This window comes from Oncorhynchus mykiss, chromosome 15 (assembly GCF_057628025.1).
Source record: "Oncorhynchus mykiss isolate SJ-2025 chromosome 15, ASM5762802v1, whole genome shotgun sequence".
In the NCBI taxonomy this organism is placed as follows: Eukaryota; Metazoa; Chordata; class Actinopteri; order Salmoniformes; family Salmonidae; genus Oncorhynchus; species Oncorhynchus mykiss.
Window position 1 is genome coordinate 70,642,379 of NC_143036.1, and position 19,133 is coordinate 70,661,511.

Genomic DNA, 19,133 nt, shown 5'->3' on the forward strand with positions numbered 1-19,133 from the left:
ATCGTTGTCCTGCCATACATGACATGTTGAACAATAGTCAGAGCTGGCGGCTAAATCAAGAGTGGCACATACAGATCTGGGACTAGGCTTGTGTTTCTCATGTGTTTGACTCCCTCATCTGGAGTGTGACATACACATTTAAATTCTATTCCAAAGAGACGTTGGATAATCTGCCAGTCTTCAGGTGGATCTCTCCTCTTCTGGCCATTTAATGCCCACGACTCCAAATACGTCACGTTAATTGCAGTAATCACTGTGGATTTCATCCCAAATGGCACCCTATTCCATATATAGTGCACTACTTGGTCAAAAGTAGTGTACCATGTAGGGAATAGGGTGCCCCCTACCCCTTAGCACAACAGGTTAAGAAAAGGATATCCCCCATCTCCCATTACCACTCAGTACAGTATGGGGGTCATGTTATCCCCCATCTCCCATTACCACTCAGTACAGTATGGGGGTCATGTTATCCCCCATCTCCCGTTACCACTCAGTACAGTATGGGGTCATGTTATCCCCCGTTACCACTCAGTACAGTATGGGGTCATGTTATCCCCCATCTCCCGTTACCACTCAGTACAGCATGGGGTCATGTTAACCCATCTCACATCATCCAGAGATTTTAGTCTACATCCCACTCTAGTACATTAAAGCTAGATTCATCACAGAGAGATTACCCACTGCTGGCTGAGGGGGGGGGCTAGAGAAGAGAGCTAGAGAAGAGAGCGCGAGGGGGCTAGAGAAGAGAGCGCGAGGGGGCTAGAGAAGTGCGCGCGGGGGGGGGCTAGAAAAGAGCGTGTGGGGGGGGGGCTAGAGAAGTGAAAAGCAGCAAAAAAGAAAGGAAGAGGGAGAAGAAAAAGAGAGTGATTCAAACAGAGAGCCATCATGTTTTGACACACAGCAGCAGCTGGCTGTGGATCCTGACAAAGTAGGCTGGGATCCCATTAGTGGAGTAGTGACCCACACCCAAAGGGTTAAATCAAACTGAAGGTTATTTTAAGATCTGCAGAACATGCAAGGGCAGATTGAGTGAGTCCCGAGCATGTCACAAGAGGTGTTGCTCTCAGAAAGGAAGTATTGTAGTGTGTTGGGTAGCAACCGATAGCCATTTTGGATCACACAATATCAAAACAAGGCTTTGACAGAGTCTAACACAACACAGGCATCATTTGATTTGATGAAGTTAAAGGAAACCGCAGCCAGCCAGCAATACTGCTAACACGCTGACCACACCGCTCACGTCACAAAATACTTTTACACATACATGTTACTCAATCATTGCAGCCACACTGCTCATGCGCGTCTGCGCAGCCAGGCGCTAAATTAGAACTTGGTTTAGTTTGTGATGCTTGATGCACTGCAAGTCCCGCCTCTCCCATCTCCTCGTTGTTGTTTTTTAGGAGCATATGGGTGATTGAAAGAATAAAAAAATCTAAATATATATTTTTTTATCCCTTTATCTCCCCAATATTGTGGTATCCAATTGGTAGTTAGTCTTGTCTCATCGCTGCAACTCCCGTATGGACGACACGGGAGAGTTGAAGGTGGAGAGCCGTCCGTCCTCCGAAACACAACCAAGCCGCACCGCACTGCTTCTTGACCCGATGCCCACTTAACCCAGAAGCCAGCCGCACCAATGTGTAGGAGGAAACACCGTACACCTGGCGACCGTGTCAGCATGCACTACACCCGGCCCGCCACAGGAGTTGCTAGTGCGCGATGGGACAAGGACATACCTGCTGGCCAAACCTTCCCCCAAACCGGATGACGCTGTGCCAATTGTGCGCCGCACCATGGGTCTCCCGGTCGCGGCTGGCTGCAACAGTGCCTGGACTCGAACCCAGAATCTCTAATGGCACAGCTAGCACTGATGCAGTGCTTTAGACCACTGCACCACTCGAGAGGCTGGGTGATGGAAAGATGAACTGAAGTTCATACTCCAGTCGGTAGTGGTAATACACCTTAAAGTTGGTTGCCAACCGTCATAAAGTCCAAAGAAGAAGCTTACTAGAAACGGGAAACGAGATGACTAGAAACGGACTCTGTTGACCCTTTTAACTGTGACCTAATTGTCGGAGTAGAGGACCTTGTGCATTTCAGGAAAAATAACAGCCCAATATCCCAGGACAAATTAGCTAGCAACAGCAAGCTAGCTAAATTACCATAAACGTTTAATGCTTTTCGACCTGTCCCCAAATGAATATTGTTGATTCAGAGTTTTGATATTTCAACCTGCATGTCCTGATCACGTCTGGTGTGGGTGGACAAAATCAACATGCGAGTGATGGTGCGCACAAATATATGCTGTTTGAATGAATGCTTACGAGCCTGCTGCTGCCTACCACCGCTCAGTCAGACTTCTCTATCAAATCATAGACTTAATTATAACAGACAGAAATACGAGCCTTAGGTCATTAATATGGTCGAATCTGGAAACTATCTTGAAAACAAAATGTTTATTCTTTCAGTAAAATAGGGAACCGTTCCGTATTTTATCTAACGTGTGGCATCCATAAGTCTAAATATTCCTGTTACATTGCACAACCTTCAATGTTATGTCATAATTACATAACATTCTGGCAAATTAGTTCTCAACGAGCCAAGCGGCCCAAACTGTTGCATATACCCTGACTCTGCGTGCAATGAAAGCAAGAGAAGTGACACAATTTCACCTGGTTAATATTGCCTGCTAACCTGGATTTCTTTTAGCTAAATATGCAGGTTTAAAGATATACTTCTGTGTATTGATATTAAGAAAGGCATTGATGTTTATGGTTAGGTACACGTTGGAGCAACGACAGTCCTTTTTCACGAATGCGCACCCCATCGATTATATGCAACGCAGGACACGCTAGATAAACTAGTAATATCATCAACCATGTGTAGTTATAACTAGTGATTATGATTGATTAAGTTTAATGCTAGCTAGCATCTTACCTTGGCTTCTTACTGCATTCGCGTAACAGGCAGGCTCCTCGTGAGGCAGGTGGTTAGAGCGTTGGACTTGTTAACTGTAAGGTTGCAAGATTGAATCCCTGAGCTGACAAGGTAAAAATCTGTCGTTCTGCCCCTGAACAAGGCAGTTAACCCACTGTTCCTAGGCCGTCATTGAAAATAAGAATGTGTTCTTAACTGACTTGCCTAGTTAAATAAAGGTGTAAAAAATATTTTTTTAAATAATAATAGGCCAAATCGGCGTCCAAAAATACAGATTTCCCATTGTTATGAAAACTTGAAATCGGCCATTCCGATTAACCAGTCGACCTCTACTTAGGAGTACCCACTATTGACAAAACAAACCCTTCATGTGCTGTACATGTCTATAGGAGTCTGTCTGAACACAATTCAAGACCAGGGATCAAAATGGTTGTTTTATCAAAATGGTTGTTTTATCAAAAAGCTTGGGCCTACTCTTTGGCTTTATCTCTATGTTTATCCAGCCTTCATATCAGGGGAATCTACCAGTAGGGAATTACTAGTGTGTTTACTAGGAGACAAATGTTCCCCTTGAGGATGGGAAAGGGATGTGTTGGAGGGTAGGGGAGGAGGAGAAGGGGGGTTAGGGTTATTAATGGGGTTGAGTCAGCAGTAGTGACCAGCAGTCGCCTCACAGACTAACTGACACTGGGCATATTGAGCATGGCCACTAAACAGGTGATAGAACTACATCTCCTACAGAGCAGAGCCGGCCTGCCAACACTAGCCCTGCCTGGCCCAATGACACGTGGCAGAGGTCCTATTGTCTTGTCACACACACACACGACATGAACACAAAACACACACACTCGAATCCTGCATGCACAAAAACATACATTCACACAGCAAGAAACACACTCTCTCCCTCCACACCCAGTGGCCTGTGAACGAACCCGTCCACCGATGGATTCATGTCAAGGGTCTCACCCATCCGTCATGATTTAGTGACAGTTTTATGGTCAGATCCCACTGTTTATTTTATTGAGACAGCCCAGGAAGCTGTGTAGCAGTTTATTCATTCATTCTTCCTGGCCAGAAAATAAAACCATGTCATTGTCAACTCCACACACACAGTGATGTGAGGGCAGCTCAGGTGTTAAGAGGGTGTTGGGCTACTAACCTTCCTAATCTCCAACTGTTACACTGACTGACGGACGATGTGAGAAGATGTAGCAGAAGACAGTTGGCTATCCAGCCTGACAGCTACTAAAACAGAGGGAGATGAGATAAGCAGGTTTACCTTGCCTCTCAAGCCCTACCGCAATTTGCTAACAATATCATACAAACTTACACTAACTCCAGTTTGACATATGTCATTATGATGACACAGTAGAAGCAGTCCCTAACTCACCCTCTCCTTCCTTTCATCCCCCCCACCTGGGATATGTATAGATTTAGTCATAATCTGGAGAGGGCCATTAGGTCAATATCCCGTTACGCACACACATAATCTAATACCTCAGGGGCCCAATCAATCGGCTTCCCTGTGAGACAACAGACATGTTTTTTACTGTATTCTGTTTGGACACTCACCAACACTGGTTTGGTCTGGTCTAGACATCACGTCTTGCCTAAGGACCTAGCCCCTCAGGCCATTCTGACCAATACTACCGTCCCTCTCTGACCCACCCGGACTAAAAATATCCCCAGAGCAAAAAGACTGAAAACAAACACGATAATTATCATAAATGGCTATGTGCTGTAATGTGGTGTAACCACTCAAACATTTTCCCACTTTAGAAAGCAAAGGAATGGGGAAGTTATTCAGAGACCTGACACGACATTGGCTGAACACTGAGGTGAAGTGAAGTCAGCTCTCTTCAAGAGGAATGCAGACCAGACAAAAACATCTCCTGATCGAACTCCCACCAACACAAACAGACAAAAGAAAGATGGCTGTCCCATTCTATCTGTGGAGCGTATCAGGCCCACTTCCAAATTCTTGCAGAGCCAAGATTTGAGAGCGAGAGAGCGAGAGCGCAGCCTGGTGAATGCTGACCTAGCCTCACAGCAGATCTGGTGATCATAACAAATCCAAATGACATCACAGCACACTGCAGGGCCGATGGCTACAGTGATGTCACTGTGTGAGTGAGTAGAGGATGATGAACCATAAAGGTGCTGAGAGAGCAGAGCAGAGGCCAAGGGCTGGCAGGCAGCATACATACACCTCCCTCCATTAATGCCAGGGCTCCAGTAGGGCTCTGGTGAAGGGTAGTACACTATGTAGGGAATAGGGCTCTGGTGAAAAATAGTGCACTATGTAGGGAATAGGGCCCCAGTAGAGCTCTGGTGAAAAGTAGTGCACTATGTAGGGAATAGGGTGCCATTTGGAACACCCTTTTACACCGGCCTTGTACGGCGGGACAAATATTTACGAACTACCCATGCCATGGTCAGCTCATTAATTCCCCCCTGATTACCGGCCTACATGGATTACCTACATTATTTGTGCTTGATTGAGTTTGCCTGGCTTAAAGGACCAAGAGAATAGACCCAAAACAGAAAACCCTTCCCCATCTTGCACCATAGGCAGGATAGAGCAAATGACTACTTGAAAGGGTGAACTCAGATGCCCTTCTCAGATGTGCACCGCCACCTTCCACCAACGTTCAGTGGTGAATAGTGCTTCTGAACACAGGCACGTACACACACCCTCTCTCTCTCTGGGCCCCATGTGCAATCAAAGGCCTTGCAGATGAAAGGCAGGAAACAAAGTAGTCCTTAAGGGTGAGGAGGAAGACTGAGAAAGAACTAGAGAAAGACGCAAGTTCAAAAAAGCACCGCCAATATTTGGACACAGAGTGCTGAGCCAGCAACAATGCTGTCCTTTCTCACATGACGGGTCCACTCTCTGACATAGGGCATTATAGAGAGCGAAAGAAAGTGTTGCCATGTGCCAATGCCAAGCAGGATTAGTGAGTGACCTCACTACACTGAGTCTAGGAACACAAAACAGGCTGCCAGTGTAGCATGGCAACAGTCCTCGACCGAGGCCACGGCAGCACGAGGAAAAGTAGGGCCGCTCCGAGCGTGATTAAATCTGCTCGCCACCAAACTAAAACTCCCCATAGTACACCGCCAGGAAACTCCACTGACCTGCTCCTCTCTCCCCCCGCCCTGATCTATCACTTTATCCCCCCTTATTGCTCATTAACTCCTTATTGAATCACGGACACGGCTGCAGCTGTTCGCTGGAGAGTTAGCCAAGCATTAGCCTGCACTGACAGAGCTGGGTTCACAGAGCTAGCAGCCTCTGGAGTATATAGCATTTAGCTAGCGCCTTCACTGGTTTCAAGGGTGGTAGCATAGCCAAACTCCTGAGGAGCCACCAAGTTAGCCATTTTACTGTCATCAACACTTAGAGACCCACTGGCTCCAGGTCATCTACAAGTCTCTGCTAGGTAAAGCCCCGCCTTATCTCAGCTCACTGGTCACCATAGCAGCACCCAGCCGTAGCACATGCTCCAGCAGGTATATCTCACTGGTCACCCCCAAAGCCAATTCTTCATTTGGCCGCCTTTCCTTCCAGTTCTCTGCTGCCAATGACTGGAATGAACTGCAAAAATCACTGAAACTGGAGACTCACATCTCCCTCACAGCTCACTGCACCTGTACATAGCCCATTCAACGACCTCCTCCCCATACTGTATTTCTTTATCCATCTTGCTCCTTTGCACCCCAGTATCTCTACTTGCACATTCATCTTCTGCACATCTACCATTCCAGTGTTTAATTTCTATATTGTAATTACTTCGCCACCATGGCCTATTTATTGCCTGACCTCCCTTATCCATGTGTAACTCTGTTGTTGTATGTGTCAAACTGCTTTGCTTTATCTTGGCCAGGTCGCAGTTACAAATAAGAACTTGTTCTCAACTAGCCTACCTGGTTAAATAAAGGTGTTCTCAACTAGCCTACCTGGTTAAATAAAGGTGTTCTCTACTAGCCTACCTGGTTAAATAAAGGTAAAATAAAATACATTTAAAAAGACAGGCGGTCTTGAATGAATCTCAAAAAACGTGAAAGTTAAAGACCAGTTACTGAGACAGGCGATTGGGCTTTTCCTTTTAAAGCAGCAAAGCAATTAGCCTAAGCAATGTCAATGTAACAAACATGGAAATCAGGCTGTGAAAAGGCCCTATCATTGAAGTGCTAGGTGTTGTCGTCCTCCCTCCTCCACTCCCTGGTCTGCAGTGATAAGTGAATGCAGGTGGGGTGGGACTGCTGCAGCCTTCCACCAGCTGTTCCCACTTCCCTTTCCTGCCCTCGCCTCAGGGAAGGGTTTTGTGTCGACTTTTACTCACTGTCCCAACACTCCTCCAACACTGCTCTGGGGCTTCTCAACTGGAGCCCTGTTGTACAGGACAACTCCAGTCTAAGAGACTAGGGCTGCATCCCATGGGGCTTGTGTTAAAGTAGTGCACTATGTAGGGAATAGAGTGAGATTTGGGACACAGTCTAGGGCTTCCCACCACCCATTCAGTAACCCCAAGCCTAAATTGTAACTTGGATGATCGTATAGCTTTTGGCCTAGAATAAACCAAGTTGCCACTTAGTTGTTCTCCATTTCTTCCCAATTCAGTATTGAAAAGGAGCAGCAAAATCTGATCCAAAAGGAACCCGTCTAAAACCAACACCGGAGTCAAATAAAACTGGAACGACTGAGGAGAAACATGTCTATTCATCTGAAGGACAGGGTATGACGGCATCTCTCCACAGATACTATTTTCTACAGTACCGGGGGTTTTACATGACCAGATGGTCAGGCACACGTTGATTTTTCTTGTACAAATCCCAAATATACACTACTGTTCAAAAGTTTGGGGTTACTTAGAAATGTCCTTGTTTTTGAAAAGCAAAATGTTTTGTCCATTAAAATAACATCAAATTGATCAGAAATACAGTGTAGACATTGTTAATGGTGTAAATGACTATTGTAGCTAGAAACTGCTGACTTTTTATGAAATAGCTACATAGGCGTACAGAGGACCATTATCAGCAACCATCACGCCTGTGTTCCAATGGCAAGTTGTGTTAGCTAATCCAAGTTCATTTTAAAAAGGCTAATTGATCATCAGAAAACCCTTCTGCAATTATGTTAGCACAGCTGAAAACTTATTCTGATTAAAGAAGCAATAATACTGGCCATCTTAAGACTAGTTGAGTATCTGGAGCATCAGCATTTGTGGGTTCAATTACAGGCTCAAAATGGCCAGAAACAAAGAACTTTCTTCTGAGACTCATCAGTCTATTCTTGCTCTGGGAAATTAAGGCTAGTCTATGAGAGAAATTGCCAAGAAACTGAAGATCTGGTACAACACTGTGTACTACTCCCTTCACAGAGCAGCGCAAACTGGCTCTAACCAGAATAGAAAGGAGTGGGAGGCCCCGGTGCACAACTGAGAAAGAGGACAAGTACATTTAGTGTCTAGTTTGAGAAAGAGATGCCTCAAGTCCTCAACTGGCAGCTTCATTAAATAGTACCCGCAAAACATCAGCCTCAACAGTGAAGAGGCGACTCTGGGATGCAATGTTCTGTGAAGGGAGTAGTACACAGCGTTGTACAAGATCTTCAGTTTTAACAACATTAACAATGTCTATACATTGTATTTAGAAATAATTTGATGTTATTTTAAATGGGCAACAAAAAAATTCTTTTCTTTAAAAAACAAGGAATTTTCTAAGTGACCCAACTTTTGAACAGTAGTGTATACCTGGATACGTTTTCAACCAAGGCTGGCAGTGAACTTCCTTCCTCAGCTTTGATGTGAATTGAATATGGCGACCTACAGTAACATATAGGCCCATTCATCTTTCTCTAGCAATAGTAACCTACAGAGGTCAACAAGTTAAGCTCAACAACATTTAAGGGACTGATTTCCCTACTTCCACTGGTCCTTGCATCTCAAAAGAAGTGGATATCACAGAGCTCATCTTCAAGACACTGGGACGGAGAAACATAATATGGTCTATTTAATTCTGTGCCCTGAGACTAACTGTACAATACACAGCAATCTTACTAACTTGTCATCTAGCCTCAGGCATTCCAATTCTATTTAAATCTCATCTATAACCAACTGCATTTCCCCACTGAGGCATGGGGAGTGAAGTGGAGTACAAGCAGTAGAACGCTGCCATGCTACGTGCTGAAAATGTACTGGTCACCGACTCTACTATGGTACGTGCTGGAGATGTACTGGTCACGTACTGGTCACACACTCTACTATGGTACGTGCTGGAGATGTACTGGTCACAGACTCTACTATGATACGTGCTGGAGATGTACTGGTCACTGACTCTACTATGATACGTGCTGGAGATGTACTGGTCACAGACTCTACTATGGCACTTGCTGGAGATGTACTGGTCACAGACTCTACTATGGCACGTGCTGGAGATGTACTGGTCACAGACTCTACTATGGCACGTGCTGGATATGTACTGGTCACAGACTCTACTATGCTAAATGGTCACAGACTGTACTTTGGACAGGTCACACGTCTGGATATGGTTAAAAAAACAACATTGAGTAATTAAGGAGAAGTGGATCCCCCTACTTTTGCTCCAGAGGCCCAACTGGCAACATGTTTACAGCAATATACATATATTGGTAATGAAAAATCTCATGGTTCTCTCTTGAACCTCTGCAGCAGAGATAGCCTACTATGGTAAGCAATGTGTTTGGAACATCAAATCACTAAATTGCAGTATTGAATCGTGATATAGAATTGTGATACATCAGATTTTATTGGATGAAATTATAGCGTATATGATTTGAGACTGCTAGACCAATTGATCCAGCTTTTCCCAGGCGCTCTCTAGCAGCCAGGCCTAGAGAGACATGCCCAGCCTGGTGATAGAGGCCTTGATAGTACCTCCCTGTCCCTGGTGCTACCATATACCCCTTGGGGTGGGGCTACCTGTGACAGAGCTACATTACAAAACCACTAAAGGCTAAACCTGTGTGACCCAGAAACAACACTGACTAACAGTAACAGAACAGTCCTGGGGCACGGACAGCGTTGTGGAACATTCAGATAGAAATATGTTACGATAGAACAAACATGCCACTTTGACATGAAGAATAAGGAATCATGTCAGCTCATGTCATTTCTATCTGCAACAATCTACTAGCCTTCTTTCTTTGGATTACCTGCCATTTAGGGACCTACCTTCTGCAACAACATAACATGTTTACCTCAGCACAGGATCATGTCTGGGAACAGAGAGAGCTAGCTAGATCAGTGAGCTACACTACGGTACAGACACTTTCCAGGGCCTAGCTCTCTCTCTTTGTCTCCTCTCTCGTGTGAAATCCCCCCCACAACAGGAATAATGACTCCCTCCCTGAGTGAGCACTCCACACCGCACTCCCCCTCACTAGATCAACTATCTATTTACAGAGCATTGTGCCACGTACGATCAAACAACCAAACCAGGCATCCATCCATAAGCAGGCAGGCTTGTGATTGCATTACTTTGAATGGAGAGGGCTGAGAAAAACAAAACGCCAGGCGATTGCTTAAAGAGTGCTGCTCACTGTAGCTAAGAATAAAGGAGACGTGGACAGAGAGAAGACGTCTTTCGCAGCTTGTTGTGGGGTGGATACGGCTGTAGCTAGCAGCAGCCTACTGTCGGGGGGCTGGAAAGGGAGTGAAATTAATCATTGCACAAAAACACACACGACAGGGGCTGCTTTTAGTAAGCTGATCCAGGGAGAGCCACAGAGAGAGATCCCCATCACCCGATACAGTCCAGGGAAGTGGAGTGTTGATAGGATTGATTACTGTTCACATTAACTTCACTCTCATTCGACTTCTATTTAACCAGCTGATGGGCTATGGTGCAGGCTGTAATAAGGTAACATTGCTATTCCAGAAAATGATTAACATGTAACACAGGTGTTTCAAACCGTTGGACAGGACAAGCCATGTACACGCAACAGCAGCAGCAGCAGCAACAAATGTTGGGAGACAAAGACAGGAACTTGAGTCCATCTGTTCTTCTGAGACGACTCAGCCATGCGTGCAGGAAGCCTTTACAGTTAGCGCTGTGGGATTACAGAGGGCCTCAAATCTCCCACTGTCACAGAAGCCCTGATCCAAGACCCTGGAAAACACAGCCCGTCACTCAAGTCTGGGCCCCTGCTATAGAACCCCGAAACAGATTTACGAATCGTAACGAAGACCGTTACAAACATTGACCAATGCGAAAACAAGACGGTAGGCTGCGTGGGTCTAATGTTTGAAAGTGTGAAACAGCATCACAAATGTAATAATACAGCAGGGTAAATATGACATACTATTATACCCATTAGGCCTTTCTCATTGTCCCCACTGATTCAACAGGAGCCTTTTCTCCTTGTCTGTCATCACACAAAACCACTGGCTCCTTCCCTACAGTGTGCCAGCAATCTAGTTAGTGCAGGCCTGTAACAAAGGGGCAGTGCACCTGTTCAATGTGGCATCACATGGACTGACACAGCAGCAGAGGGAGGGGCGGGGGTCACACGGTTCCTGTAAGGGCAGACAAAGGAGTGCTGATGAGGGCCGGATGTCAGACAAGGGGGCACAACGGGGCCAAACCCGGGACAGCTAAAGCCCAGGATTGGTATTCCACTCAGTGACTGCCTGATTGACTCATTGCTTGGGATGTGTGTGCGGTGGAATGGGACACACACACAGTCTAACAAGAAGGGAAGCGTTCCTGCCAGGCCAACCCTTCTCTCCCTCACTTCTGGGGTGTCACTTCAGCAAAGACACAATGTAACACATGCACACAGACCACCTCACCCAATGGACCCCTTCCCCCACGCACAAAAAGATGCCGAGTTGAGTGACGGACCTTGAGGCAGGCGACTCCAGGAATGATGACAGATAACTCAGGCCAGCGAAGCATGTGAAAACACAGCCCCAGGCTCCCATAGCACAGCCTCCCTGAAGATTCACTGGCTATCCGACATGCTTCAGAGAACCGCTATCCAATCACTTATTATGGTCTTTCAGTTGGCGATTCAGGCCCTATCCAGCCCAGCCTGAGAGAGGTTTAACCTTAAACAACAATGTCTGGTTATGAATATCCATAATAATAAAAAATCCATGTCCTGATTAACTCTCAAGAGAGGAAAATGTGTCACTGACTCAGTAAAACACAACATGCACAACATCAGAACAAATGACGTACGGAAGAAGTTTCCTACATGTTTAAGGGCACCTTCAGAAAAGTCCTTCCCTTGTTGGGACTGCGAGTACAACTTCAAATCAAAGTTTATTTGTCACGTGCCCTGAATACAACAACCTTACAGTGAAATGCTTACTTACAGGCTATAACCAATAGTGCAAAAAAAGGTGTTAGGTAAATAAAGAAATAAAACAACAGTAAAAAGACAGGCTGTATACAGTAGCGAGGCAATAAAAGTAGCGAGGCTACATACAGACACCGGTTAGTCAGGCTGATTGAGATAGTCACTAACCATATCTACATGTACATACTATGCATATATAATGAACAAAGAGTAGCAGTAGCGTAAGAGAGGGGTTGGTGGGTGGCGGGACACAATGCAGATAGCCCGGTTAGCCAATGTAGTATGTACATGAATGTATAGTTAAAGTGACTATGCATATATGATAAACAGAGTAGCAGCAGTGTAAAAAGAGAGGGGGGGGGGGGGGGGGGTCACACACTGTAAATAGTCCGGGTAGCCATTTGATTACCTGTTCAGGAGTCTTATGGCTTGGGGGTAAAAACTGTTGAGAAGCTAAGCTGCCTTGTCATGCGGTAGTAGAGAGAACAGTCTATGACTGGGGTGGCTGGGGTCTGACAATTTTTAGGGCCTTCCTCTGACACCGCCTGGTGTAGAGGTCCTGGATGGCAGGCAGCTTAGCCCCAGCGATGTACTGGGCCGTACGCGCTACCCTCTGTAGTGCCTTGCAGTCAGAGGCCGAGCAATTGCCGTACCAGGCAGTGATGCAACCAGTCAGGTTGCTCTCGATGTTGCAGCTGTAGAACCTTTTCAGGATCTCAGGACCCATGCCAAATCTTTTTAGTTTCCTGAGGGGGAATAGGCTTTGTCGTGCCCTCTTCACTACTGTCTTGGTGTGTTTGGACCATTCTAGTTGGTTGTTGTGGACACCAAGGAACTTGAAGCTCTCAACCTGCTCCACTACAGCCCTGTCAATGAGAATGGGGGCGTGCTCGGTCCTCCCTTTCCTGTAGTCCACAATCAACTCCTTAGTCTTGGTTACGTTGAGGGATAGGTTGTTATTCAGGCACCACCGGGCCAGGTCTCTGACCTCCTCCCTCTAGGCTGTCTCGTCGTTGTCGGTGATCAGGCCTACCTCTGTTGTGTCGTTTGCAAACTTAATGATGGCGTTGGAGTCGTGCCTGGCCATGCAGTCGTGGGTGAACAGGGAGTACAGGAGGGGACTGAGCACGCACCCCTGTGGAGCTCCAGTGTTGAGGATCAGCGTGGCAGATGTGTTGCTACCTACCCTCACCACCTGGGGGCAGCCCGTCAGGAAGTCCAGGATCCAGTTGCAGAGGGAGGTGTTTAGTCCCAGGAACCTTAGCTTAGTGATGAGCTTTGAGGGCACTATAGTGTTGAACGCTGAGCTGTAGTCAATGAACAGCATTCTCACATAGGTGTTCCTTTTGTCCAGGTGAGAAAGGGCAGTGTGGAGTGCAATAGAAATGGCATCATCTGTGGATCTGTTTGGGCGGTATGCAAATTGGAGTCGGTCTAGGGTTTCTGGGATAATGGTGTTGATGTGAGCCATTACCAACCTTTCAAAGCACTTCATGGCTACGGACATGAGTGCTATGGGTCTGTAGTCATTTAGGCAGGTTGCCTTTGTGTTATTGGTCACAGCGACTATGGTGGTCTGCTTGAAACATGTTATTACAGACTCAAATCAGGGACATGATGAAAAATGTCAGTGAAGACACCTGCTAGTTGGTCAGCACATGCCCGGAGCACACATCCTGGTAATCCGTCCGGCCCCGCAGCCTTGTGTATGTTGACCTGTTTAAAAAGTCTTACTCACGTCGGCTACCGAGAACGTGATCACAAAGTTGTCCGGAACAGCTGATGCTATCATGCATGCGTCAGCGTAGCTTGCCTCGAAGCGAGCAAAGAAGTGATTTAGCTCGTCTGGTAGGCTCGTGTCACTGGGCAGCTCACGGCTGTGCTTCCCTTTGTAGTCTGTAATAGTTTGCAGGCCCTGCCACAAAAGACGAGCGTCTGAGCCGGTGTAGTATGATTCAACCTTAGCCCTTTATTGACGCTTTGCCTGTTTGATGGTTTGTCGCAGGTTATAGCAGGATTTCTTGTATGCTTCCGGGTTAGAGTCCCGCAACTTGAAAGCAGCAGCTCTATCCTTTCAGTGCTTAGGGTTAGGCCTACTGTACCTTTGAAATACTAGGCTAAGTGTAGGCTACACCTTATTCTCAACACCGGTGTCTACCTTCAAATATAAAAATGTTCCTGCTAACAGCTGAAATAGCCAACAATGGCTCACAATTTTGGCCATGTGTTTAAGAACAAGAGGAAATGTTGTTCAACTCTCTCCAAGTCTTTTAAACCAGTTTGTAGTCATTCCGTATAGCGACAGTGATATAGATAATAGTCCATTGTACTCAGTTGGTTGTGAAGTCCTGGGGGCTTCCAGTTCAACAGCCAGGGTAAATTACAGAATAATGAGACTCTCTCAGGTCCTCACGAGCACCACTTCCTACACAAGTGCACCTTCACAGATCAATGCAAAGCCTACATGTTGAAAAGATGCCTATCCAGTGAAGTACTGACCAAGCGGGTGAAAGAGGAGTGAGGACACAGGGTTAGGCTTATTCCCACTACACGAGATGCTGAGAATGAAAAATACCGGTCAACCAGTACAGTATGTCACCAATTAACTGGAAATATTCAAGCAGTCAGTGTAACTTAGCTATAACAGTCCTACATAAAAGTGGGTGGGGTTATATCCTTCCTGTTTGGCCCTGTCCGGGGGTGTCCTCGGAGTGGGCCACAGTGTCTCCTGACCCCTCCTGTCTCAGCCTCCAGTATTTATGCTGCAGTAGTTTATGTGTCGGGGGGCTAGGGTCAGTTTGTTATATCTGGAGTACTTCTCCTGTCCTATTCGGTGTCCTGTGTGAATCTAAGTGTGCGTTCTCTAATTCTCTCCTTCTCTCTTTCTCTCTCTCGGAGGACCTGAGCCCTAGGACCATGCCCCAGGACTACCTGACATGATGACTCCTTGCTGTCCCCAGTCCACCTGGCTGTGCTGCTGCTCCAGTTTCAACTGTTCTGCCTTATTATTATTCAACCATGCTGATCATTTATGAACATTTGAACATCTTGGCCATGTTCTGTTATAATCTCCACCCGGCACAGCCAGAAGAGGACTGGCCATCCCACATATGCTCTCTCTAATTCTCTCTTTCTTTCTCTCTCTCTCTCGGAGGACCTGAGCCCTAGGACCATGCCCCAGGAATACCTGACATGATGACTCCTTGCTGTCCCCAGTCCACCTGACTGTGCTGCTGCTCCAGTTTCAACTATTCTGCCTTATTATTATTCGACCATGCTGGTCATTTATGAACATTTGAACATCTTGACCATGTTTTGTTATAATCTCCACCCGGCACAGCCAGAAGAGGACTGGCCACCCCACATAGCCTGGTTCCTCTCTAGGTTTCTTCCTAGGTTTTGGCCTTTCTAGGGAGTTTTTCCTAGCCACCGTGCTTCTTCACCTGCATTGCTTGCTGTTTGGGGTTTTAGGCTGGGTTTCCGTACAGCACTTTGAGATATCAGCTGATGTACGAAGGGCTATATAAAATAAATTTGATTGAATTTGATAAAAGTAGATAGTAGTGGATTTATGTAGTAGATTACAGGTATTTCATGTTGCAGGGATTACTGATGCAAGATCCATTGCCACTCAGACAGCAAGCTTTGATGTGGTGTGAGTGATCAAGAGGGAGACTGAAAGAGGGAAAGAGAGAAACAGAAGAGATGTAGACAGAAGAGGGAGTGCACCTACAGCAGCAGGAAGTGTAACAAGACATTCCATACCTGTACTGGGACTATTTCATTCAATCTGAAGGACAGACCTGACCTATTCCATGTTATGGAGGTAGGTGCCAACGACACAGGCAGATCCCCATTTTGTTTTCTGACTTAGGAAGAGTTTCAAACCCTATGCTACACGGCCAGGTCATTCTGACATGAAGTCCCTATTGAGCTTGCTCCAGATTTTTACGCTCTCTTGTGCCGCAACAAATTAAGCGTGGTTCGTTCTCGGCGTCAGTCAGCCCCATGAGAAGTCCCTCTCCAAAACCGGTGTTAGTTTCAGGTTTTGGTTACATGGGGGAGGCTGTGGTGATCTGGAGCACAGAGAGAAGACTGTGCTGTGCTGCCTACTGCAGGGACACACTCCACACAAAACAGCTGCACAGTGTCCCTGACCCCAACCCTGCTAATACACAAACAAGGACAACTCAAGCGTAGATGGAGGTGCACACAAGCGTGCCATACATGCACACAAATAGCATTTTTTCTTGAACATATGCCCCACACACAAATGCAGTTGCTAGCAAGGAGCACTTATACAAATGCCTTAGGGAGGACGGCACAATAAATAAGCCAGTGAGTAGCAGGCAGGCAGAATTCAGCATGACTCAAAACTATGGAACTCTGACGATTTGGTTTGAAAACAGCAAAGTAGGCCTAGCGATAGAAGTGACCACTCTCCACATTTAACTCCGGCAACTACACCCAATGATAAAATAAAAAGGCAAAAGTAGGCTAAAAGCTTAACTGGAGCTACAAAAGGTTCAGCAGCAAGTACTGACAAAGAAGCATTTTTACCCTACTCAAAACAAGGAAAAAAACTGCCTTTGTTCAACAACTTTTTCCCTGCAGCACTTGCTTTTGTGACTCTCAGTGGAGGAAGGGCTTAGTCTTGTTTGTGGTTTTCTCCAACCCCCTCCTCCTACCCCATATTTGAACAAGAACTGAGGTCACTCAATCAGCTGTTCCTAGTCCCACCCTCAACTGGTTTCCGGGTAGTAACAGACCGACCCAATCATTAAACTCCACTGCAGGGCACACTGGGGACAAAAACAAAACTTGTTCTCCCCCTCCTGAATCTCGCAGGGAACTTCAATAGGCCTAGAATATTTTTCAATAACTTTGCACTGCATTTAAGCATATACAAAGACAATTAACTTAAAAAACAGTTTTGTAAATGGGAGTCCTGTTGCCTTTGTTCATTTCTTTGTAGATGTATAGAGGCAGAAAGGGATCTATAACAAAATGGGAACTCTCGAGCTATTGTTGAATGCAAAAGTAAAGAATCTGACAGCGCACAGCACAGGTCCATGAAGCCCCACAAACCTAGATGGTTAAGCTGTAGTTCTCTAGCCAATGGTTCTTTAGTGGTTATCGAAATAAGAGAATAACATTTTCTGCAAACTATTCTATTCCGCAATGCAGCCATGTTATGATAGATACAAATCCAATATGTCTGCCTACCTAACAGCTAATCAAATAAACAGATTGGTATTTTCGTGATAGATAAAAGTAATTCATAGTTTAATGGAAAAGAACAAAATAGCTAGCTATACTTCGAAGACGACCAAATCTCTTCGAGCGAGCCCTCGCGTTAAGTTTGTCGTCGAGACTCAGGAGACTCAGTGATGGTCGAAATAAAGCCGTTTTCGTGTCGTAGCGTTATGTAAACAAACGTGATAAGTCAACCTGAAAATGGGATAAAAAAGTACTTTTGCGAATAGCCTTCATGACCGCAGGCGTGGGCTTGAATCTTAATGTTCGTCATTTCGGTTCATAATATATACAATATATAAAAATCGTGAAGTTGAAATTGCATCTTCCACTAGGTAAGTTAAGGTAGCTAGGTCAACTCGAGCAAAACAACAGGATGTCCTTTTGTGTAACGATAGCTAGCTAGCAGGACAACATTTTTTTTATATGGGTTTATTAGCTACTGTAACCACGTCAAAAATACTGAACTTTGGCTGGTTTGAAAAACAAACAAATTAACGTTTCAACATGTTAAATGGTTTTAAAACAAGACAGCTAAAGCTAACTAGCAGGTAATTAACAACAAACTTGGCAACACATTCTATGTGCCTAGTCTGGTTAATTAGCTAACGTTAGCTAGACATCATAGCTAACTGTGGCATGTAATTCATCAAGGTAACGTTAGCTAGCTACCTAAGCCAAGTTATCTACTGTAACGTTAGCTAGCATTAGAATACACTTTTTTTAATATACATAGTTAACGTTATTGCCATTAAACGTGAGCAATAATCAATGCTATTAATGTATTACACAAACTATGCATTTCAAGCAGCTGTCATTACTAGCCATCTGTAGAAAGATGGAAAATCACAGAAAAAATATCGCTAGCTAAATAGTGTAGAACGTTAGCAGCTAGCTTGAATTCTGTTGTTTATGTTCTGAAAGGATACAGTTTCACCACGTCAGTATCCATTCGCCTTTTACCCGGACTTGGAGACGACATTTTTATATTCCACTGTTGAACACCAAGTCGTAAAGTGATGGCAGCTCAAACGTCTAGCTGTATTATCCCAAAGTTTACATTTGCTTTCGTCGCAAATGCGTATAACGAAATATTTCCACGTCCTCTACTCTATCTGCAGCAACGTATACCCCTTCTCTCTCGCTGCTGAGCTCTCACTGTCCTGAAGCTTCTGCTATCCCTCCGCCGACTGCGTCATATACACGAGACAAAAAACGTCAACATAAATGGCAAAATTGTGTTAGTAGTCTTTAGACTTATCAACGTAAAAATGTTTGATGGACAAGCTGCCATATAGCTAAGCTATTATTTTGACCATAGACTGAGATTTTAATATGAAAATAAAGTGTTTGCTTTAAAAAAAAAAGTGGTAATGGCACTCTTAATTCTCTCTCTCTCCCCCTGCTAGACCCCCCCCCACACCCTTCTAATTTCCTAGAGTAAAATACTTTCTGTGGTACAGAGTAAAATACTTTATTTTGAACAACCTAAATTAATAATGAATGTACGTGTGTTATTTTAAACATAGAGGAGAGAGTAAAATGTTGGCAAGCAATAAACATTTCAGAACAACAATGGCTGAATTACTATCCT

The 19,133-nt window shown here is 45.2% G+C and overlaps 1 protein-coding gene across 3 annotated transcripts in view; it reads right to left on the minus strand.

Annotated features, from left to right (window-relative positions):
* Positions 1-18,885, minus strand: part of LOC110490613 (ubiquitin-conjugating enzyme E2 H) — a 32,590-nt gene extending 13,705 nt beyond the window's left edge. The window contains exon 1 of one of the 3 annotated variants that reach the window (XM_036945094.2): positions 18,469-18,885. In XM_036945094.2, coding sequence (XP_036800989.1) covers positions 18,469-18,521 — 53 coding nt within the window. In that variant the 5' untranslated portion in view covers positions 18,522-18,885. The remainder of the gene's footprint in view (positions 1-18,468) is intronic. The other 2 variants (XM_036945095.2, XM_090200963.1) reach the window with 2 other exon arrangements.
* Positions 18,886-19,133: the final 248 nt, after the last annotated feature.